The sequence below is a fragment of the Artemia sp. Qi Xiang Cuo genome, chromosome 19, assembly GCF_049724085.1.
Source record: "Artemia sp. Qi Xiang Cuo chromosome 19, ASM4972408v1, whole genome shotgun sequence".
NCBI lineage: Eukaryota > Metazoa > Arthropoda > Branchiopoda > Anostraca > Artemiidae > Artemia > Artemia sp. Qi Xiang Cuo.
Window position 1 is genome coordinate 33,357,635 of NC_142812.1, and position 25,424 is coordinate 33,383,058.

General features: G+C 35.1%; 1 protein-coding gene across 2 annotated transcripts in view; it reads left to right on the forward strand.

Annotated features, from left to right (window-relative positions):
- Window positions 1-1,972: 1,972 nt before the first annotated feature.
- The window catches only part of cm (AP-3 complex subunit carmine), a 39,838-nt gene continuing 16,386 nt past the window's right edge, over window positions 1,973-25,424 (forward strand). The window contains exons 1-6 of one of the 2 annotated variants that reach the window (XM_089105262.1): window positions 1,973-2,081; window positions 9,058-9,242; window positions 10,030-10,142; window positions 11,542-11,663; window positions 16,888-16,990; window positions 19,983-20,153. In XM_089105262.1, coding sequence (XP_088961388.1) covers window positions 2,032-2,081; window positions 9,058-9,242; window positions 10,030-10,142; window positions 11,542-11,663; window positions 16,888-16,990; window positions 19,983-20,153 — 744 coding nt within the window. In that variant the 5' untranslated portion in view covers window positions 1,973-2,031. Of the gene's footprint in view, window positions 2,082-2,101; window positions 2,430-9,057; window positions 9,243-10,029; window positions 10,143-11,541; window positions 11,664-16,887; window positions 16,991-19,982; window positions 20,154-25,424 lie in introns of those variants that run through there. The other variant, XM_089105263.1, reaches the window with a different exon arrangement.

Sequence of the window (25,424 nt, forward strand, 5' to 3'; positions counted from 1 at the left end):
TTAATGGAAACGTGGGCCATGGAAGATTATGTGCAGTTTTAAGTCAAGAAAACCTAAGCAATGGTAATCACGCGAACAAAAAAGTACTCTGCTCTTTGTCTGTTTCTAAATTGGTAAAAGGTTGAAACCGTGAATGAATTTAAATGGCTTAAAATTACCATTGATAGAAAGCTGACGTTTAAAGCTCATATAAGACAGTTTAAGAAAACATTTGCCAAAAGACTAAATATTATGAAAATGTTATGTTGAGCAAATTTTGGCCAAAGCCCGACTTTTTTATGGAATTTTATATAAAATACATAAGAGCGAAATTGAAATATGGAGGAATAATTTATATGGCAGCGTCTAAGTTGTTGTTAGAGGAGCTGGAAACTATTCAATACAGTGCTTTAAGGACAGCCTTTGAACCAAGAAAGACAACTCCACGGAGCTTTCTCGGATCAGAAAGTGGGATTGAGAAGCTAGGTAGCAGGAGAGACATAGCAACATTAAAGTTTTTACGGAAGACATGGATAGCCGACCATTAGAATCCAATTAAATCAAGAATGCTAAAAGAGGGAAGGTTGTGGTGTTCATGGAAAAAACTATTAGGGATTGTGAGGGCAAAGGAGATAATGGAAGAGTTTCAAATGGATTGTCAGTTGACATCAATGTTAAGAGTATGTTCATAACCCCTCAGCGGGAGTCCATCCCATACCAGTGCAATACTGAATTTGAAAAGTGGGATAATCTAGATTATGATCAATCATTCAAGATGACAAAAGAAATGTAATATCTTGACACTGTGGATATCTTCACAGTAGCATCCAAAGTCGATAATAAAGTGGGGACTGCTTTTGTAATTCCCTCCAAGAATATAGTTAAATGGATTAAATTAAGTGATATAACTACAGTTATTCAAGCAGAAGTAGTTGCAATAGCCAAAGCAGTGAGATACCTAATATATTTGGGACCCACAGGTGAAAAATATAGAATCTGTTCAGATTCAAAAAGTTGTTTGGAGGCAATCAAGAATATTTTTCTAGCAAATAAAGTAGTTCCCGAAGTTATCTTTTGCCATGAAGAATTACAGAAACTACTGGAAAAGGGAGTAACCATCACATTGGATTGGGTACCGGGGCATGCGAACATTAGTGGAAATGAAAAGGCTGACACTGCAGCAAAACAAGCATCCATAGAAGACGGGCAAACATTTGTAGGTATCACGCCCAGGATGGTTAATCAAATTGGAGAACTGATAAAGAAATTGAGAATAAAGACATTCGAGGACAGCCGTGCGTACTCAACAAATATGTTAGTTACACAAAATAAAGAAAAGCAATTTGAAAAGAAAATATATGGACCGCTAAGTAAATCTGAAGCCAGGGTCATATTTAGACTAAGGACAGGTCATGCAGGAATTCAGAAATATAGAGCCCGTTTTTATAATGAAGATCCGACTAGATCCGAGATCTGCATTTTGTGGAAATGAGCAAACGGTAGAACATCTGTTATTCGAATGTGCGGGAACAGAAGACAGGAGGAAGGATATTAGACAGTTTATTAGAGAAAAACAATTCGACAGAGCAGTGACATACTAAGTGGAGCAGGCTTGAACAGTGACTGTGCTAATGGACTTAAGTTGATATGCAAGTTTTTAAAGGATATTAATCGGATACATCTTATATAAACCAAGTGGTGTAGTGATTACAAGAAGCCTCCTGAGTCCTTGCAGGAAGAGAGGAGGAACCATTCATTTCAATTCAATTCAATTAGAAATTGACTTAAAAATAATCCAAGCACACTTAAACAGACCATGAGCGTGTCGCAAAAATTTGTTGACTATAGCACCGAAAATCCCCGTGTAGCACGCAAATTTGGGCAATGTTAATACTTTAGGAACTGACCATAGTGGCAACCCTAATCTAGAGCCATCTATATAAAACAATTTAAATTTCCCTTTTCAGGAATTTCTGCTACCTGTCAAACCAAACAGAAGAATGTAGCTAAAACCTCTACCTAAATGACTGGCCACATTGAAGAACAATATCAATGTTCAGCTCAGCAGAAGAGCAGGGAATCCTTCCTTTCACCCACATTGTGTAGTCTGCTTAAGATTAGATTCACACCGTTCTTAAAACTGAAAGAAGTTCACTATATCTAAGAACCAGATTTTGAAATTTATTATAAAGATAGGAGTTAAATTTGTGGAATCTTAGTTTTTAGAACATGAAATTTTTAAGCAAAACTTATTTTATGCTGTGAAAAAATCAAATTTTAATCAGCCAATTACAAAATTTCGAGATCCAATATTAAAAAAAATATTAATGGTTCTTAATTTGAAAAGAGAAAACGTGACTTGACGAATCGACCGTAAAGGAAGCCAGTTATTTACTACCTGGGGACAAGGGTAAAATGATAGAAAGTATATTTCTCATCAATGGATTGGGGTAATTTCTGTTATGATTTTATTGATTGCTGACTAGTTGGTTATTTTAAACTAAAGTTTATATATACATTGGATATTGATAGCCAGCTAGTTTACTAATTCTATAAAGTATAGGGTAAGACACCCAGTAGTCAGCCACCTGCCTATTCTCAGACAGAATGTAACTAACAGGGAACCTACCTCTAGACACCTGCCTATTCTCAGACAGAAAATACTGTTTTCGTCTTCTAAAAACTTTCTAAGCACATTAGCCTAGAGGTAGCCTAGGTTCCCTGTTAGTTACATTCTGTCCAAGAATAGGCAGGTGGCCGACTACTGGGTGTCTTACCCTATATAGTTTTCTTTTTAGCTGACTAGTTGGCTAATTCAGGCTAGGTGAGATCTAATAGCCAACTGGTTGGCTAATCTGAACAGTTGTATATAGCTGAGACTTTAATAGGCTAGCTAACTAGTTAGCTAATTCTAAAGTGTATTAAAAACTTTATTAATAGCTTACTAGTTTGCTATTTTAAACTAAAGCTTATGGCCTATATACCTGGGATATTAATAGCCAACTAGTTATCTAATTCCACAAGTTTATTAGAAACTTCAGGCCTATTGATAGTTGGCTATTTTCAACTAAGTTTTATAATAGTTACCTGGATATTAATAGCCAACTAGTTAGCTAATTTAATAGTGTATAGCCTATATAATTCTATTTTTAGCTGACTAATTCAGACTGAAATTTAAATAAAGATGAGATCTAATATCCAACTGGCTAGAAAATTTAAAGATTCCTATATTTACACTTTCATCAACTTTAGCCGCCTAGTCAGCTAAAAAAAAAAATTATATATAATGATTGGCTAAGGTTTTTATCTCTATATATAAACTATACTATTTTACATTAGCTGTATGGTGGATATCCCTTTGCTGATGACCTTGATACCACTGATTTAGGCCAGTTTCTTTTGTATCTCCCATCTTTGCACATAGGTGTGATTTCTAGTTAACAACACAAAATTCTGAAAACTCCTCTAATACATTCTTTTAGACTATGCTATATCATTCCTAAATGTGAAGTTCTTCATTTTAACCCAATACCCCAAATGCATAAATATAAAGGCTAGCTCAAATTATATGTAGCCTGGTCTTTGTCTTTTTAGTAGGCTTAGTGCAACTCTTACCTTCTTATTAATTTAACAGTAGGCTTAGGTTACATAAGCAGCTGTAATAAAAGAGTTGTGCTATTAAAAATACAAAGAGCATACATAATATGGGCCCTATATTTGACCATTAGAATCCTCATTTTATATTCTTTCCAAATATTATTGTTGTTTTTTTGAGAATACACCCCACCCCCCTCTTCTGCCTGGTGATCCCAAATATTACCTTAGGAATAGGCTATATTAAAAAATTAAAAGAAAACACTGAAAGTCTACAATTCTTACTATATGATATGCAATACGTTTCTATTAATAAGATTAAACTGTCATGTTTCCTTCCATTGTTATTCACTTTTTTGAATCATTTCAAATAAAATTTATTGTCACAATTCTAAAGTTCTCACTTAGGCAAAACTAAATTTCATCAAGTCAAATAATAAAAAAATAAGTTATTATAGCTCATACCTGGCATGGGCACCCATAGGCTGAATTTTAGAGGGAGGGGGCTTACCTGGTCTAATGGGTACTTCCAGTGCTGTATAATTGAAACCTTAAGACAAATTATCATAGGCAGCACAATAGAACTGCCTAAGTAAAGAGTGATGTGGGCACAATATATTGTTTGTTTTTTAGATCAGGGCACTTCTTATAGAAAGAAATGTGATAGGAACTTCAAAAAGAGCTCATAGAGGGCAACCAGCTCCTCCTCCCCAGGTCAATCACTTCCCCAAACACATCCAATCAAAATTTTGAGATAGCCATTTTGTTCAGTGCAGTTCAAAGGTCCAGAAATTATGACTTTGAAAATGACAACCCTCCCCCCCACAACCCTAAGAGCAAGGGTTTTAAGTTATGCCCTGGGGAGATATAAGGTTTTTTATAGAAAAGTTGGTCATATAAACCTCAGAGGGGGCCCATTTGATTGTTAGTCAGAAGTTCTACTGGCCCTTTTGACAGTCAAAAGTGATGGAGGTCAACCAGTCCCCCCCCCCTGTACACCAATCATTTCCCCAAACAAATTCAAGCATAACTTTGAGATAGCCATTTTGTTCAGTATAGTTGAAATGTCCAGAAATTATGTCTTTAAGGATAACCCCCCCCCCCCATATAGCCCTCAGGCCAAGGGTTATAAGTTATGCCCTGGGGGTATATAAGGTTTTTATACAAATCGTGATCATACAAACTTCAAAGAGGGCTCATTGGATTGGTAATCAGAAGTTATAGCACGCTTTTTAAGAATCAAAGTAATCAGAAGGCAAATACCCCCCCCCCCCCCACAAACACACACACGTCATATTTTTCTGAAACATATCTGATAAAAATTTTAAGATGGCCATTTGTTGTCATTGAAACTTTGAAAAGGGCTCATTTGGTTGGTAATTGAAAGGTCTATTGCCCTCTTTAATAGTGAAAACTGATTGGAGGACAACCATTGCCCCCAATGCCCCCCCCAAAAACTTCTAGTCAAATTTTCTGATAGTTATTTTGCTTGACGTTGTTTGAAAGTCCAGAAATTATGTCTTTGAGGATGAGAACCCCCTCAAAATCCTCAGGGCAAGGGTTGTAAAGTTTGCCCTGAGGGCATTTAAGGTTTTTATGGAAACAGTGGTCATATAAACTTTGGAGGGGGGTCATTGGATTGGGAATTGGAAGTTGAAGAGCCATTTTTAAGAGTCAAATTTACTGGAGGGCAGCTATACCTCTCCCCACATTATATTTTCCCTAAATCCATCCAATAGAAATTTTAAGATAGCCATTTGTTCAAAAATTGTCCAAAGATCTCATAACAGGGTCTTTGGTGTTGACACAACCCCCCAGAGTATAGGGGTAAATCATTTGATTAGAATTGCATAGTTCTAGTTCCATCTTAAGAGTCAAGCGTGAGGGAGAGAAAATAGCCCCCCCACCCTCCCTGATATCCTCTTTCCCCAAACACATTCAATCAAAATTGTGAGAGAGCATAACAGTGTCTTCAGTAATCAAAGAGAATATAACAATGTCTTCAGTAATCAAATATGAGAAATATTTAGGAGGACGTTGAACTAAATGAAAACAATTATGAGCATGTGGACTTTCAAAAAGGTAACAAAGCAATATCTCAAGAACAACTTATATTATTAAGTTAGATCTTTAGAGTAAGTTGTTGGGGCTTTTGAACTAGCCAGAAGGCACTGTGTTTATACTTTTTGTACTACAACTACTGTTACTTTAATTAATGATGCTAAGGGTATTAAGGTGAAACTTCTAGGAAGTGTTAAGGAGGAATTCAATGAAACAGAAAAACTGTATACACACAGGTTTTAAAAACGGCATATTAGCAATATCATAGGCAAAACCACTCTATAATAGCTAGAAATATTATTTAAACATTTAAAAAAGCTAAATTGATTCAAAATTCTAGGGTCCTTTCTAAGAGTAAAAAGAGATTGGAGGGCAATCAGCCTGTCTCTCAAGCCAATTTATTCCCCAGACACATCTAGTCAAAATTTTGAGACAACTATTTTGTTCAGCATAGTAGAACAGTCCATCAACTATGTCTTTAGGGACATTGGACATGTCAAACCATTATGCTATATAACTAAATGCTACTTTAAAAATAAATCTAAAGGCATTTGTATTTGAAGTTGCCAATAAGACACTTCAGTAATATATCAAGAACGACTGGGGGTATTAAGTTGAAGCTTTTGGGGCTACTGCTATTACTACTTCTGATATTAAATTTTAAATAATTAAATATATTGTAAGTGTATCCAGGTTGTCAAAGAGCATAGATAGAATCTTTTGGGAATGATATTAAGTTTTATTTTTTCAGGTCAACTTGAGGAGCTATAAAATTAAATTAAAAAATACTATTTTTGTCAGGATTAAAAATTGTCAAAAAGTTTTTCCCAACATACAAATAGCAAGCCAAACTATGGATTTTAATAGAAAAAAAAAAGATATCAAATATTTTTTTTTCATGAAAATGACTTTGTCAATAAAAAATGAACAGAAATTAATCTAAAAATCGTTTTCCACTAAAAAGTTTTTCAAAGAAAAGTAAAAAGCTCCATCAAGCCGAAAATGGGCAGAAATGAAGTCAAGTAATCTTCCAAGCATAAAACTACCACAAATCACTATTAATAAATAAATGAAACTCAAAATGAGCAGAAATTAGAATAAATAGCCAAGTCAAACTTGAAACAAGCAAAAAATAACATTAGTAGGGCTGATAACCCCCATGCCTTCTCAAGACCAGAACTAGTAATGTTAATTTTTGCTCCTTTTGAATTTGACTCAGCTACTTATTATAATTTCTGGCTTGGGGGTTGTCAGCCCCTAGTAATGTTAATTTTTGCTTGTTTTGAGTTTGACTCGGCTATTTATTATAATTTCTGTTCGTTTTGAGTTTCATTTAATTGTTGACAGTGATTTGTGGTAGTTTCATGCTAGGAAGATTATTTGAATTTATTTCTGCCCATTTTTGGCTTAATGGAGCTCTTTACTTTTCTTTGAAAACTTATTCTGTGGAAAAGTTTTTTAAATTAATACAAATATATGACCACGTCATCCAGCCAGGGGGGGGGGGGCAGCCCCCTCTCCCTTATGGGCAGCTATTATACCTAGGACCAGCAGGGGAGAGAGGGGGGAGGGTGCATTTTCAGAAACCCACTATGGCATTTTGAAATAGCATAAAATAAAAAACCTAATGGTTTAAGACTAGGATGGAGATGGGTTCTGCTGTGTTTGCCTCTGGCAACTTGGTGCTGCAGAGAGATCTTAGTAGTTTAGTAGTAGTAGCAGTATTGTTTTGATACTTTATCCAACTTTAAGATCTGATGTCTAATATTGGGCAGCATTTTCAATTCTAGTAACAAGCTTAAAGGGTGTGTCCATGATTAGGCTCTACTGTTGACTATCAGTGCATTTAAATCTATTAGTGCTGCATATGGTTGAAACAGAAAAACTTGCCTTGTTTTGGAAAAAAAGAAACACCCCCTAAACTTCAATGAATCTTAATGAAAACCACACCACCAGATTCAGCATATCAGATAATAGTATTGTAGAGGCTTCAAGCTCCCATCTTAAAAAATGTGGAATTTTATATTTTTTGCTAGAAGAAAGATAAAGGATGTGTGTTTATTTTTTTCTGTGGTTTTCCCCCAGGGGTCCTAGTACATCAGGTGAAGTCTCAGCCGAACAGAAATTAAAAGTTCTAATGCCTTTTTCAAATGACCAAAAAAGATTGGAGGGCAGCTAGCCCCTTCCTACGCCCCTTTTTTCCGCAAAGTAGTTTGATCAAAGCTTTGACATATACATTTTGTTCAATATAGTTGAACAGTCCAATAACACTGCCTTTGGAGATAGCTTGACCCCCCACAGCCTCTGGGGAAAAGTCTCTAAGTTATGGAATTTGACCATTGTTTATGTATAGGCTAGTGTTTGTTAATGGGAAGTATGCATACATTTTGGTGGGGGGAGGGTGAATTTTATGCTGGGGGATTCTCCATGGGGAGTAAAGTTTCTGGAGGTGAATTTTGCACTGGGGGAATTTGCCAGAATTTCTATTCGAAATGCTTTTTATTTGTCTTACTTTCTCTTTGCTGATGCAATTTTACATGTGGAGATGATAATGGTAATTGTCCAAATTTTCACCTGGGTTGAATTGTCTAGAGTATCTTTTTGTGGAGGGGAGCTTGATTTCCCAGTATTATTTAAAGAAAATCCGAAATTAAATAAAGTAATCTGAAAGTAAGGATCAACATAAAAACTTGAAACCAACAGAGATTATTACATATATGAGGGGAATTGCCCCCTCCTCAGGAACTCACTCTGCACTAAGGTTTGATTTTTCAGTTCTTCAAGAACAACTCCAGAAAAACAAGGGTTGGTTAGTTAGAATAATAACAAGTTTTTTTTAAAGTACTAAAAATTTTAGCATGAAAGGCAAGGTAGTGAAGAGGGGGTAACACCCCTTTATGTACAAAATAATTTCTGCTCCCTTTAAGTTTAATATTGCTCCTTACTTTCATTTGAAAAAAACTTGTTTTTTTTATTTATTTAATACTTCTAAAGAGTCAGTATATAAAGTTACATTGTCTCAACCTATGCTGGCAAGTACAGCCTTCATTGTTGCAAGTGCAGCCTTTTTTAGAGTGAGGGGAGTCCTTGATAGACAGGCTTATCGCAATTTCTTGAGTGTAAGCAGGGCTATTTTGTTTCAATCTGTAGTCTGGTTTTTGGTATCAATGATTCTGTTCAATTCTAATAAGCAAGGGGAAATAAACAGAAACTATTTCTACTTGAAAAAAAATCCACAGGCTATTTTACCAATGTTTTCAGAAGTGTTGGTTTTCATATGCCAAGGCAGTTGTTCTAATAAATCAAATGATAAATCGCAAATCTTAACCTGTAATGGGCAGTTGAATTTTCGCATATTGTTCTTTCTACTGTTTTTGTTTGGTTTGTAAAATCAGGTGCAATCAAATATGTTTTTTTTTCCAGGGACATTGTGATGGAGAAACACTGGGCAAGTGTTATACCAAGATCCATATGTGACTACTTTTTTGATGTGCAAAAATCTGCATCAAGACCAGAAGATGTGCCTCCAGTCATCCCTGTACCCCACAACTATTTAATTAACCTTTTGAGGAATAATCTCTTTTTTGTCGCTGTAATATCTAGTGAAGGTGATTTTGAAGAGTACTTATTAGTTCTACATTGGTACACTTTATTGATACTGCCCCTGATCTATTTATCTTTGTCTATCTCTAGGCACACATGTTGTCTTTGTAACAGTGGAGCAAGAACAAAGAATTGAATTATATTTTGTTGAAAATTCTTCAAATGCATTAGACAGCTCAGTTTCCCTATTTAAAGCAATATTTTTTATACACAGCTAAAATACACAGTGCCAAAATATTTCGGCTTTAATTGCAATGTTTGTGATAGTGATTTGTTTAGGGGGTAGGCCTCGAAAATCCTTAAGATTTTATGTTCTTGTCAGTGTTTTTAAATTTTTTGGGTCAATGTTTTTTCTTTGACCAATGAAGGGGGAAGTGGGTCTTCAGCACTTGTTCTAAATATGAGTTCCTAAAAGTAAGGAAATAATTACAGTTGAAGAGAATATTTTCTGGCTCTCACCTTCAACTCAAGGTAGGCTTAGTTGCGTCAATATGTTGGCAATATTGAACTTTGATTACTTTGTCCTACATAGAATCTGTTAAAAGTGGAGAGAATTGGGTAAGCTTTGCTTTGAATTTCAGAGGAGCTTAATCTTTAGAAACAAAATCTGAAATATAAGGTAATTGCAATAATAGCTTTTCGTCTAAAGTTGTTAGAATAACAATATTTTTAAATTTTTGGTTTTCTCTGTATTAGTATTTTCAATAAAGATAGCAGGAAATTTGTTGCCAAGCAACTGCTGCTGCGGTTTTTTCTTCCATTGGATTTTCATGAAAAAATTTAATTTTCCAGTACCACCCCTGTTTGTCATTGAGTTCTTACAGCGAGTCGTCCATATAATAGAAGACTATTTTGGCGAATGTAAGGAAAGTATTATTAAGGAGCAGCATGTAGTTGTGTATGAGGTAAGCTAAAAACTTTTTTTTCAAGAAATTCCTTATCTGGAAGAATTTACTAGGAAGCTTTATCTTTTGGAATATACTCAGATATGGGGGATTTCTACCTCTGGTCTTAGTTGCATTTTCTGATCTCATTTTCATCTTGTTGTTTTATTTTTGTTTGTTTCATTGTTTTTTATCTCTGCACTTTTTAGCTGATAGGCTAACAATTAGTAATTGTTCTTTCGTTCTTTCTTTAAATTAAACTTTGACATTAACATTCAAGTTCTTTGTTTTGTTTCAAGTTCCTTGTTTTGTTTCTTTAATTTTTAGCTTTTTGAAACGCAAGAAACAGTTTGTTTGTTCTAAAAAGTCAATTTTCCTAGCAATCTAATCTACAAAAAAATAAGTTATTTGTGCTATTCACTAACTAATTATTCAGTTTTAGAGTCTGTCAAATATTTTAGAATATGGATTTAGATATGTAAGAAGAAGAAATAGTTTAAATGTAGCCTATATTTAGCTCTAGCATAAAACAAGACAAAATGCTTTTGATTATTCTTTTACATTTGATTGATTCAGTTAATTTTAATTTGTAGATAAACTTTACTGACTGTACTTTGCTGTTCAGTGGCTGAGGCTATTCACGAAACAATTAATCAAGTGAATAACCTATTTGGTATCCAAATTTCGAAGTATGTTAGATAAAGTCACTGAAAAATATCGCCTGCCAGGCAGTAAGGGGACTCAAAAGATCCATGGGCATATAAAAGTAAACGGAAAGAATAAACACCATTGGCGGAATATTAGAGAAACTGGAAAAAGCAAACCAGAGAACTTGGAACCAAGTTTTCTGGTTGTATAAAAACATCAAAGGAGATATGTAAATTAGAGAATAAAAGATCTGAGATTAAAAATTTGGGTACGCATCTTTTTTCTCAATTACACCATATATTTACTCATTCTAATTGAGCTTTATGTTTATCATGTCATTGAGAATCTAGCTAGTTCAACCAAGAATTAGTGAAAAATTTATGTATGAAGTGTCTATTAGGGTTTCGTTCTGCAGATTGTTCTGAGCGTAATTTCAGTAATTATGATTAGGCAAGGCACAGTTTTGATTAGGCAAGGCACAGAACTTAAATTAAACCGTTGCATGTGTGTGTGATGTGTGTGCTTTTTTTTTTTGTGAACAGTATTAACAATTATTCCATCAAAACAACCTTAAATTCTCTTTGTAAAATATTTCGCACATAACTTCTATCTTTGGTGCTGGTTGTTTTTAATTGACTGGGTTATATATACAGCCATTTATAATAAGATTTGACCAGTTTCACATGAAGTAAATAGTATTGGGTCATTTATTATTTTTTTTATTTTTGTTTTAATTTTATATACCATTATTTCAAAGACAAATTCTTTCCAGCTTCTCGACGAAATGTTGGATAATGGCTATCCTTTAGCTACAGAGTCGAACATTCTTAAGGAGTTGATAAAGCCCCCAAACTTATTCAGAACGATTGCAAATACTGTCACTGGGAAATCCAAGTAAGAATTCTGGAAATTTAGTAATATATTTGGTTATTTCTACCCCTCTCTCTCTCTCTTTCTCTCTCTCTCTCTCTCTCTCTCTCTCTCTCTCTTTATCTCTCTCTTTCTCGCTTTCGCTCTCTCTTTCTTTCTCTTGCTTTCTCTCTCTCTCTTTGCATGTACCTAAACCATGCACCATGATACTGTAATAAATCCAGGTGGATTTGTGGTGCTGTTGCTACTAGAGAAAAGTTGGTTTTTTGTTCCTAAAATGTTTCGGCTAATGCAGTAATTCCAACTTGGGTAAAAAAAAAAACGCTTGTAAATATTGGGTAACATCTGTGTTTTGACTCATATTCACTTTGAAAATGGACTTGATTCAAGTGGATACCCTTAATGTAGCCTTTTAGAAACTTATATGTCTTTTTGGTGGTGTTTTTTGTCGTAGTTCTTTTTTTTTATCACATTTGATGCTGTAATCTTGTAATACATACATTGTTTTGCTGAGGACAAAAGTGTGCATCTGGTACTTTCTGAGATAGAAACATTGTGTTCCTGAGAGATTCCCCCTACCTACTATATACTCATTAGGTACAAAATCCACTTATACTTCCTAAAAGGTAGGGAAAATGGGGCATGATTTGCGGCATCAGTGCTGCATAGTATGGATGCTACTGATGCAAAGACACAATTTTCCTTGGTTTTCAGGGTTAAGGAGGCCCAGTATGCTTCCATTTCAGGTTTTTAAACTATGGCAACTTCAATGGTGTAATTATTTCATTTAATGTCATATTAAATGGGCTTTAGATTCTTATGTGAATAATATTACCTTAACTTACCCTAAATCGCACTTGCCAGCGATAAGGACTGGTCCTGTGAACGCCGGTCAATGATGATGGTGACTCAACTCGTTAGGTGCATCCCATACTGTGAGCCAAGGTTTCCTCTACCAGCCTTTGTCAACTAATACTGGGAGATATAACATCATTCTGGCTAAGGGAGTTCCATAGGTTGACTACGCGATTAGAAACAAATTTATTTCGTAGCCTGGTGTTAGCTTGTTTTTGGTAAAGCTTCAAGGGGTGGCCTCTAGTACTCTGCGAACTTACTATCTGGAAAAGGCTGGGGATCACACTCTAATCATGTACTAACTTATATGTCATTAATATATCTCCTCGCCTACGTCTATGTGTGACGGAGATGGTAATTTGAGCTTATGCAATCAGTTAGGATATCGAAGATGTTTGTATTTAGTTGCACGTCGCTTTACTGGTTCCAGAGTTGATATCTCACCCTTACTGACTGGAAAAGCAATACACATCCCAAATTCTAATTTTGGTCTGGCCAGGCACTTTGAGAGCTTGGTGATCACAGATAGAGATCTACTGCAGAACATTCTTTTTATTAAACCAAGAGTTTTGTTGGCCCTGGCTACTACAGACTTTGCGTAAAAATTAAACCTTGGCTATTTCCCTTGGGTCACAGATTTTCGTGCCAACTAGTAGAAGTTGGGTGACAGAATGCCTACCAGGCTTACCAGATAATGTATACCCTCAAAATTTCTTGGGGTTAGATTTCGTTGCGGCTGCTATTGATTCCTCATACTTTCAGTGGTTTTTCTAGTAAGACTTCTCAGTTGGTTACGTGCCTGTTTATATTTCGTGTAGTAATCCACCTGGTTGTGAATCCTTATGTAGAGATTCCAGTATTTCTTTTTTCTGTTCCTGACCTTTTTAATTTTTGTAATATACGGGAGGGTTTTAGTTTTCCTTTTATAATTTGCAGAAGAATGATTTCCAATAGCTCCCAATAATATTCTTTTCATAGTTGACTATGACTCTTCTTCGTGCATACATTCAATGAAAGACCAGTCACAATGGGCCAATTTGTGACGAATTAGACTATAATCAATATACATATGTTTTTTTGATTTTAATCTATGTGGGTACAGTCTAAAACTACAACTTATGGTAATGTGATCACTTGCTCAGTATGGTGGTAGGGTGTCAATGTGTATTATAGATTCTTGGTCCTTTACTAACAGAAGATCGAGTAATGAAGGGTTTTGACTTTCTCTATATCTAGTCGGGAAGCTAACTGCCTGATACTGGGAGTGATTACACAGACATTCCAGAAATGGTCTTATTGAACTATTTTCCGAGAATCCGGATTCATTGATCCAATGAATATACGGGAGATTGTAGTCACCAACAATAATCATATTGCCTTGATGCTTCATTTTATCATTAATTGATGTACTAATAGCAAGAAGGGACGACTTAAGGCTGGGGGAACTGGGACTTCTGTACATGCAACCTACCTGAAAGGGCTCATGAGGTAAGAGAACTGAGATCCACACTTGTTTATCATATGGCTCATAGTTTGAATTAATATTGATGTCTCCTAGATTGATGGGGCTTCGGATGTATACGGCTATTCCTCTTTCTCCTGTTTTAGATAAGTGGTTACCAAAGTGTAATCATGTATCTAGATCTGAACATCTCCAAGAGGGGTGTTAGTCTGCTTATGTTTTATTTCACAAAACGCTTTAACGTCTGCTTTTTCTGTAGAGAGAGCGTATTTTACCTCATGGAGTTTTGACGTTAAACAATCTATATTACTAAACACAACTTTTAGACCGTTGCTTGTCCAGTGCGTGCTACTTTTGTTATAGCTATATGTGATATTTTTGGGTCATTAGATACTTTAGATTCACTGCTGCCATTATTAGAGCTATCGCTAATGAAAACAGTCTGTTTGGAGAGAGTACTGCTTACTGATCTTGCACTGTAAAATGATTCACTTGATTCGTCAGTAGAACTTATTCCAACATTAGGAGTTGCAATGCTGTTTTCAGAATTTACATGTTTTTGAGAGACTTTTAGTTCATGTCCATCGCAGCTGGTGCTGTGGGGGAAGGCGCATTTTTTTGACAATTTTACTACCTCTTATTTGCCATGGGCATGTCGTACATGAAGCTCTTCATACAGCTTCGCCATCTTTGCGATCAGATTTAGAAACATTATTTATGAACTGAATTTGGTCAGTTCCTTTTCGCTCGCATGGTTTCTTCAGGATCAGTTTTTTTTTTAATTCTCAATTTGTCCACTGAAAAAAAAATGGGACTTGTCCTGCGGTGATCACTTTCATTACGAGAGCTGCTGGAGCTAACGAGGAGGTGAACATTTGTTACAACAACCTGTTGCATGCCATATTCATTGGATAAAAAGTCGTGAATGAATTTTCCATTATTTGACTACGATAACACTCCAAGTGCTAGAATATTTAATCTTTATTCTTTTTCTTTAATTTTTATCTTTGTTCTTTAATTTAATCTTAATAAAGTCTTGGTTTATCTCTGTCGTCTGCAATTAAGTTTCGCACGTGGCTCTCTAGTTACTGATTTATTTCAACTTTTACAGATTCAACTTTGGATTCAATTAATTTTTGCGATAGAGCAGGATGAACTGCAGCACTAAAAGTTTGTTCAAGTGTAGTAACACGAGTTTCAATATCCATGAACTTGACATCAATGTCTTTCTTAAGCTTTTTTTAAATTCGCTAAATGATTGCTTAACTGCATCCTTGATTTTAATATCTAGGTTACGTATTGCAGCTATTGCAGGTTCGAATGGTTCAAGTGTCTTATCAACTATGGCTTGTATATCGGCTGCATTTACGCTACATTGGGCATTACTCTTACAAACAGGGCATTTCCATTCGCAGCCTAATCTCCTCGTCATTTTAGTTAGAAGATTATACTCAGGTTTGCATTGGATTCTTCGTCTAGATTATCGTCGTAAGCGACACAAATGTCTTCGCCTTTTTTTGGCTCACTCGTTGCCTTTTTAGTGGCTTTGCTTAACTTCGGCACTAATATCAAGGCAATGCTGTCGCGCGAGAATCAAAATAGAAATTTGATGTGATAAGACAGCAAACGGGATGAAATGGAACGTGATTGTGGCAGATAGGATCTGTGGGAAGTGCAATACAGAAGTCACCTGTCCCAAGCAGTTTAAGGATCAAAAATCCCGCCGGTACCAATACGGCTCTTAAGTGTTTGTTATTGCTCCTATCTGCACAGGCTATCTCCGATAAAGCACGAAAAACGGCTTGGTAGCCGTAATCAATGGATTTATAAAAGAATCAATGTTTGACAACTGCGCCCAATATTGGCAACTATACACTTTTAGAAGGAAAGAGCACACGCGATAATAATAAATATTTTTGTTTACATAAAAATGCAAGCCAAAAGCGAAAAAAGTTAGATCCTCATGGGAATTGAAATAAAAATATCACCAGCTTCAAAATCCAGGTAAGTGGAGCAAAAAACAAAGTGAAAGCCACTTGAAAATGACACTTAGGGCAAACACAAATAGAGACATAATACACAATATGTAGGATAGTGTCTTTGTTTTATAAATTAAGCTTATAATCCTGTGTTCAACTATTATATCTAATAGTTCTTAATTTATGTCTGGTGGGAAATGTTTGTCGTTAACAGTGTCTTAGATAACGAGTTTTTAAACTATCGCTTATTTTTGGGTCGGTGCTTGCCCTTTACTAGGTTTCAGAAATGGGTAAGGTAGAGCCTTTATAGAATCCATAAATTGGTTATCACAAATCATGGGAAAGCTCAGTTTGGCCCTTGATTTTACTATTTCAGGCACTTGGTCACCAAGTAAAAATTCAAAAGTACTTCAGAGTAATTTGTGGAAAGAAGTCACTTGAAAAACCTATTATGGTAGTCCCTAGTTAAGTTTTTCTGCACTGCTATAGTTGACAGAAAAATATATCTGAAAAAAATGTGAGCTTTTCCGTCATTCAGAAACAAATTTGGTTTTTGGACACTGTAATTGCTATAGTATATCCACAATACTCAAACGCTTTACAAAAAAAAAAAAAATAATAACTTGGTCTGTTTTCTAACATTTTGGCATCTGTTTCAGTTTGTTAGTTTTTTTTATTTTTTTTAGTTTTTTTTTTTTTTTTTTTTTTTAATCGGATCTAAGATAATATTGTAATCATAGAAAGACTTTGTGGGTGACCTATATTTTGCGTTTATTAGTACGTGAGAAGCATATTAAATTTTGTGCTACTTATTGGTGGCAGTATAACTCTTGAAAAATGGATCTTATATGCTGCGTCTAGTTTGTTTGAAGAAACATATCTCTTGCGTTCCAGTGACTGACTTGGCAGAAATTTTCGCTGTCATTTTTCTTTTATTAATTTTATTTTTCAGTGTTAGCTCAATACTACCATCAGGTCAACTTTCAAACGTTCCCTGGAGACGAGCTGACGTTAAATATGCAAACAATGAAGCATACTTTGACGTTGTGGAACAGGTAAGTCTCATCTATCTTAAGTTTTGTTAATTTTATGCTCTTTTTTTAGTGTTGTAAAGAAAGAAAAACTATTACACATACGTGACAAATATCGTCGTGACAAAAAGAAAGTTGCAACGTACTCCAATGCGTACCACTGTCCTTTCATTTACTGTTGCCCTAATGTTGCATTTCCTTTACATCCTTGTTCACATCATTACAGCCATTAAGATTTACACCATAAATGTATTGGGGTGGATCCAAGGGGTTGTTTTGGGGTCCCTCCTCCCCCCCCAAAAAAAAAGTTCGAAAGTTGCACGAAATACAAGGGCAGAGGGGCAAAAGATACTACTGGTTTAATCAAAATTTTGGTGGTGCCCCTGCCCCCTCCCAAAAGAAATAAAAGAAAGAAAGTTCTATCCGCTCTTGTAAATGTAGGAGCCCTCTACTATATCATACCATTTAGAATATTCTAGTTTTTTGGAGATTGAATGTTAATGGAAGCTGTGTAGTTGACATAGCAGAAAATACTAATGAAAATATTTGTCATGCTAAATCTGTCCATTGTTCTGTAAAGTTCCAAATAAATAAAAAGAATAATACATTGGTTATCGAAGTGGCCAATTTCAGCACCTTAATTGCAACTTAATGGACAAACAAATTTTAGCTCCTTTATTTCACAAAATATGTACGTCACCGACTAAATTGCTAGATTTAAATTTAATCACGCCAAACTGTACACACTAATTTAATTAATTTGCTTCCACTTAATTGTTATAATTCCTTATGATAACTAAGTGGGAAGAAAATTAGAAAAAAAATTTCTATAAAAGTGTTAGATCTGAAGAAATGAGTTCTACCTTGGATCCGGCTTATTCCTCCGTGGAAAATACTCAAAACATTCCCCCTGTAAAATTCTTTCCAAATGTTAAATTGAACAGCCAAAGAAAAATTAAGACAAATAAAAAGAACGAAGAAAGGTGTATAATTGTAAATCAGCTAATGAAGGAGGAGTGGTGAGTCATATAGTAGGCGGGGGAAGGGTGCTAGATGCCTTAAAGAGCGCATTTCAATGCACTAATTGTCTAAATCTTCATGAGCCTTTGGATGACTATAGGTAGAGGTATGGGGGGATTGTAATATCTCATCTCCCTTCATTTATGCTAAGCCAGAATAAGGATGCTGCAGGGTGAGACCTCCCTTCCTATGGCAGAAAATACGTTTCAGACATTTACTTTAAAGCGTAATTTTACTAAACTAATATGCTTCTAATTAAAGGATATATTGTGGAAGGGGAAGGGAGAGAGTAGAAATGGATATCTAATCCCTCTTTATTCCTGGGAATATTCCTGGTCCACGCTTTCATTATGGAAGTAAAGAGTATCATTAAACCCTAAAATGAGCAGAATTTATTCCACATAGGGGGGAACTGTCCCCTCCTCGTCCCTCCCCCTCTCGTGCTTGCAGAAACTTTGGAGGATTCTCAATCGATCAGAAATTGACAGTTATAGTGCATTTTTTTTAAGTCAAAAGTGATTGGAGAGCAACCAGCCCCTGTCCTAGAACCCTTTTGATATCTGGTCCTTTTGTAACCCCTTTTGACATTTGATCAACATTTTGAGGTACCCATTTTGCTCTGAATAATTGAAAATTTCAAAAATTCGCATCCAAGAATGACATAACCCCCTGAGCCCCTGGGATAAAGGCTGTAAGTTGTGCGAACTGTCATTTCTTTGCAAATTTATCTTATAGTTGAAAAACGAGGGGACATGTTTTATCTTGGGAATCAAGTGACGTGAAACTTTAGAGATTATTTTCTTGGTCAAAAAGACCATCATCGTTTTGCTTTGGGAAGGGAAAGTGGTTAAGGGCCCCAAAAGGCTTACGAAAACTTTTTTCCTGATCGATTCGAAACTGACAGCCGTAAGTCCTGGGGCCAAGGGGACTAATGTACAAAATATTGTTCAAAGGATTGGTCCTTCTGAAATTAGTCCCTCCTCTAACAAAGGAGGTTAAAAAACGTGCCAAATTTTTTTCCAACTGGCTTGGAACGTATATGAAATTTTTGGCTAAGGGGAACCCGGTGCAGAAGGAAAAGAAAAAATTGCTTCCCCTCAAAATGCAGCCCAACAAAGAGCTAGAAAAGTGCCAACAACTTTTTTCCCGTCAATTTCAAATGGAAGGGGCTTTTTAAAAACTTGGAAGGGGATAATTCGATAGAGAATTGAAAGGTGTTTTGTCCTTTTGAAGGCCGAAAGCTACTGGGAGGCATTCAGTCTGCCTCTTGGTTCCTTTTCTGTAACCCAGCCCTCCTCTAACAGCCATGATATCAAATAAAATTTTGAGATATCTGTTTTGTTCCAAAACTTCGAAATGTCCAATAGGTTTGCTTTTGGGTTTGATATCACCTGCACAGCCTCAATGTTAGACGGTATCTTACCCTACCATGATAACCCAACCCCCAGAAACACGAAAAAAGAAATAAAATAAAAATGTTAAAATACTTAGTATAAAGCATTCTACACCAAATATTCTGCATAACTTCTGGAACATGGTAGAGTTACTTCGTTATCCAAAATTACTTCGTTTCTTCATTAATTTTAGTGATCATTTTTTCTCTGTGGCTGCTGAATTTCGCATGTGAGGGTAATTTTACAGGGGGAATAAGCCTAGCATCATTTTACCTTTGCCAAAGGTGACCAAAAAGTATTTAATGCGAGGATCCTGGTAGCTCTTTAGACTAGAATTTAATGATTATCGAGGCTAGGAATAATGTACGTAAGAACTGCAAATCGTAATGGCTCGTAATCTTGCAAGTCCGTTTCATATTCATTTTTTCTGGGAAAGAAAAGAAGAAACAAACACATTCATTTGATACTGTTTAATCTTATGCGGAACTCGCCTCGTCGCCTTAGCCTAGAAGATGGGTGTTCACTTCTTTTTATTTTATTTTCTTTGTGTCAGTTGACTATAATGTGTAGTGTTACAGGTCATCGACGTCTTAACTTTTTAGGTAGACGCAATAATTGATAAAATGGGTGGCACAGTAATGGCTGAAATTCATGGATACATTGACTGTTGCATTCGGCTAAGTGGAAACCCTGATTTAACTCTGTCTTTTATCAATCCTCGTCTGTGTGACGATGTCAGTTTTCATCCATGTGTTCGGTTTAAAAAGTGGGAGGTGAGTGTTTTCTTTCTGTTTAACCTCGAATGCCTGAACTCGTGTAATGGTAAATGTAGTACATAAAAGGGGTAAAAAAAAAACAAAGGAAAAAGATCTTTGGCTTAAAAACCTCTCCGATGTAGATATTATTTTCTTAGGTTTCTGAGGCTTTGTCTAATTCTTTCGTATTGTATGATGCTAATTGGCTGACCTAAAAGTACACAAAAGTTTTTTTAAGCTAATTTTTTTTTAAACTTATCATGTTTTGATTATATGAACAAAACTTACTTATCAACACGAAATAATACTATTACTCCTCTCTTAAAACAATTGCAGATCTGCTTCTTTGTTTTTCGTTCGTTTTTTTCTTTCTGACATCACCTTTCTTTATGTAAATAAAAAAAAATTTTCGAGCAAGGTGGTTATTCAAAAGACGTTAAGTGTACAACATAAATTTTATTGGATAGTAGAAAAATTAAGAAATTTATTTCAGTGTTTTTACGGCTATTGGGGACCTTTACTAATTTAGCTTTTCTTTTAGCTTTAATGTTCTTTTTTTCTTCTTTGTTCTTTGTTTTTTTGTTCTTTGTTCTTCTTTTAGCTTTTATGTTCTTTTTAGCTTTAATGATTTTTTTCCCTTTTGGATTTACATTGACATTTTAGTAAATTGACAAATAGTTCTCTCTCTTGACGTGTTGATTTATAAGTTTGTATTTTCAGTTCGTAATCATTAGCAAACCATCAGAAGGAACAATTTTCCTTTTCTTTTATACTTTATAAATAGGGTGTATTGTAGATTTTCTTTCATCCCTGTTCAATCTACAGGGAATAATTTTCCTTGAGGGATAAACTTTTTTTTTTTTGTTATTAATTCGTTTGTTTTCTTTCGTTAAGTTATTTAAAACACCATAGCAATTATCGATTATTTATTTTTTAAGTCTGCATTGTGATTGTGGAAACTGGTCTAAACCATTTTTTAGCCACTCGTTTCAGTGACTATGTATCAAATAATACTTTTACTACTACTACTAACAACTCAATGTAGCACCAAGCTGCCTGAGGCCAACACAACTACCCACACTCCTCCTGCTGTATCATAATCTATTTAAAGCGTCCTTCTTTACACCCTCTCAACATGTTTGATTTCCCTTAAACATTTCCTTACAACTTCCTCCCCCTCCGTTCTATGAAGAGATGCTTTTCATTTGGCCCTAGCTGGTTGGCTGACAAGGAAAATCTTTGCCAATCTGTCATCTTTCATTTGCAGAAGGGTTCCTAGTCATCTCTACCTATCTCTAATTATAGCCCTAGAAAGCGGGATTGAAACACATTTTTCGCACAGCTTATTGTTTGAAATATGGTCAGTCAGATAAGTACCCAATACAAACCATAGAAAATTTCTCTGGGAAACATCTAACAACTGCTTCTGTTTCTTTCGGAGCGCCCATGCTTCAGAACCATGCTTGACCGTTGTCATCACTGTAGCTTCCAGTATTCTGATCTTGGTTTGCAGGCTTATCTTCCTATTCTTCCAAAGGTTTTTTCAACTGTGAAAAATACCCAGGACCTTGGCTATTCAACTTTTAACATCTTCAGTGGGCCCCCTCCCGTCTTTAATAATAATTAATTTAAAAAAAAACTCCGAAAAATAAGTTTTTCAAAAAAAAAGTAAAGGCCATTTTGAGCTTAAGCTCAGCAGATACAAATACCTGTTAAAATTCAAACTCAAAACGACCAAAAATTACTATTAAAGAATAAATGAAACCCAAAACGAACAGAAATTAAATAAACAATCATAGGGAAAAATATACAACAAATAATAATATAAATGAATAAATGGATCTTAAAGCGAGTAATGCAAGCTTAAAACTATGAAAATCAAGCTTAAAACGAAAAAAAAATATTTTGCTATTGAAGTATAAATGAAACAACGAACAGAAATTAAATAAACAATCAGTGCAAACAAACAGATATTAATGTAAATGAATAAATAAATCTTAAAACGAGTGAAACTTAAAATGAATATGCAAATCAAGCTTGAAACGAACAAAAATCACGGCAAACAAGAGTTTGGGTATCGCCTCCTTCTCTCACTGTAAAAGTCTAACACCTACTGCGTCATTGGCGCTTTACTGAAAACCAATTTTATTACAAATATTTTCTTTTGTACTTGATATTGAAAATAAACATTAAAAGTATAGTAAAATTTTGAACTGATGATCTTTCAGCAATTAATATCATTATACATCAAATATTCAGTTTAATTTACTAGTTCTTTCTAAAGTTGTTTAAGACGAATATAGTTTCGTTACAAACAAGAGTTTGGATACTGCCCCCTTCCTTAACTGTAAATAAAAACCAAAAGCCTACTGCGTCATTGGCGCTCCACTGAAAACAAATTATATTACAAATATTCTCTTTTCCTGTTCTTACAGCATTGAAAATAAAAATAAAATTAGAGTGAATAAATTCTTGAACTGATGGATTTTTCTATAACTAATACCATTATATATATATATATATATATATATATATATATATATATATATATATATATATATATATATATATATATATATATATATAATCAAATATTCAATTTGATGTTGTTTATACTTACCAAGACTGTTCAACACGCATATAGTTTTCAGTAAAGCGCTAATGACGCAGTAGGTTTTAGACTTTTACAGTGAGAGACGGAGACGATACCCAAACCCTGATTTGTAGTGATTTTGTTTCTTCAGACGACAAACCTTTCAATAAAAACCTTATATGCCCCCAGGGCATAACTTACAACCCTTACCCTGGGGGCTGTGGGGGGAGTGTCATCCTCAAAGATATAATTTTCGGACCTTTCAACTACTTTGAACAAAATGGTTATCCCAAATTTTGATTGGATGTGTTTGGATAAATGGTGGGCGTGGAAAGGGTGTTAGTTGCCTTCCAATCACTTTCGACTATTAAAAAGGGCACAAGCCATTCCAATTTTCCAATCAAATGAGCCCTTTTGAAGTTTCTACGACAACACTTTCTTTAAATAAAAACCTTATATACCCCCAGGGCATAACTTACAACCCTTGCCCTGAGGGATTAGGGTGGGGTGTCATTCTTAAGTACGTATTTTCCAGAACTTTCAACTACGTTGAACAAAATGGCTGTCTCATAATGTTGATTGGATGTGTGGGGGTAAATGATGGGCTGGGAGGGGGGTTAGTTGCCTTCCAATCACTTTCGACTATAAAAAAGGCACTAGTCATTCCAATTTCCAGTCGAATGAGCCCTTTTCCAAGTTTCTACGACAACTCCTTCGATACGAAGTGCCCTGGTCTAAAGAAAAAAAAATTATACATTGTGCTAACATCGTTCTTTACTTAGGCAGCGCGATCGCGCTGCCTATGATATGGTTGTTGTGAAGTTAGAGATAAATTATTGAAGAATGTGAACATCATTTTTTGAAAGTACACAGCGATTTGAGCTAAACTTTATTTTCACTCCTCTATAAGAAAGGTGATAAGACTGAGTGTGGCAATTACAGACGCATTAGATTGGTTTCTATAGGAAAAAATTACTTAGTGGGATAATGCTGTTTAAACTTAGAGATACTGCAGACAAAGTTCTAAGAGAAAACAGTGTGGTCTGTCGGCCCTCTTTTCACTCTTAGATTAATAATCCAGAAGAGTATGAGTCATCAGACCCCTTCAGTCCTTACTGTTATAGATTATGAGCAAGCGTTTGATTCAGCCGATAGAAGAGCTTTAGCCAAAGTCCTATCGTTGAATGGTATATCGTATAAGTACGTTAAAGTCATTAGTGCTTTGTACGAGAAAAATAAAATGCTGCAGTTAAGGTAGGAAATGAGGTTAGTAGCTGATTTCGTAATAATTCAGTTGAGCAGGGTCGCATTCTATCCCCAATTATATGGATCATTTTGATAGACTCTGTCCTAAGGAGCACGGAAAAGGCTATTGGAGAGCATGAAATCAAATAGTGAGTAAAATTCTCCTAGACTTAGATTATGCTGATGATTTGAGCGTCCTAGATACAAATGTTATCAAAATGAATGAATTTTGGAGGTTTTAAGAGTCGGGTGCAAGAATAGCTTTGGCAGTTAATGCGAACAGATCATGTTGGGTAACAAGAAGATCGATCAAGTAGAGAGATCATTCTCCTAGGTAGTATCAGAGGCAACGCTATAGCGTTGCCTATAGTAAAGGCGATACGGCTCCAATGTTTTATTATTTATTTATTATTATTATTAATTTATTTTTCCAGAGGCACTTCATATGGAAGGGTAGTCGTAAAAACTTCAAAGGAGGCTCATTCGATTAGAAATCAAAAGTTGTAGTGCCATTTTAAGGGTCAAAAGTGATTGGAAGGCAATGAACACCCCTTCCACGCCCACCATTTCCCCAAACACATCCAATGAGAATTTTGAGATAGCCATTTTGTTCTACGTAGTTGATTTCCAGATAGAATTTATGTTTTTGAGGAGGACACTCCCCCACGACCCCCAGGGTAAGGGTTGTAAGTTATGCCCTGGGGGCATATAAGCTTTTTATAGAAAGCTTTGTCGTAGAAACTTCAAAAAGGGCTCATTCGATTGGAAATTCAAAAGGCTAGTGCCCTTTTTAATAGTCGAAAGTGATTGGAGGGCAATTAACCCTGCTCTCACGCCCACCTTTTCCCCAAACAAATCCAATCACAATTTTGAGATACAATAGAAATCACTACAAACGAGATAATATCGAATGTGCATTGTCAGTTTAATATAAATATACTGATATATAGTAATCAAAATGTTAGTATTATTTGATTTATTAAAGTTATAAAAGTAAAAACATATATATTTTTTCAGTAAAGTGCAAATTATGTTCTGGTCTTGAGAAGGCATAGAGGTTTTGAGCCTACTCATGTTAATTTCTTCTCGTTTTGAGTTTGACTCGGTGATTTATTGTAATTTCTGTCCGTTTTGGGTTTCATTTATTTATCGATGCTGATTTGTGGTAGTTTCACTCTTGGTAGATTATTTGACTTTATTTTTGCTCATTTTTGGTTTAATGGAGTTCTTTACTTTTCTTGAAAAACTTATTTTGTGGAAAAAGTTTTTTTTAATTAATTAAAAATAAATTCATATACCTTACTACACTTACCACACATTTTCCTTATCACTAATTGTAGCCCCGTTCCCGTCATTCACTGAGATCAGATTGACTGTTCCATCTCAATCTTTTAGCATACTAGTACAATATTTTACTATTATGCCTTCTGGTGCATCTTCCAGATTTTCCT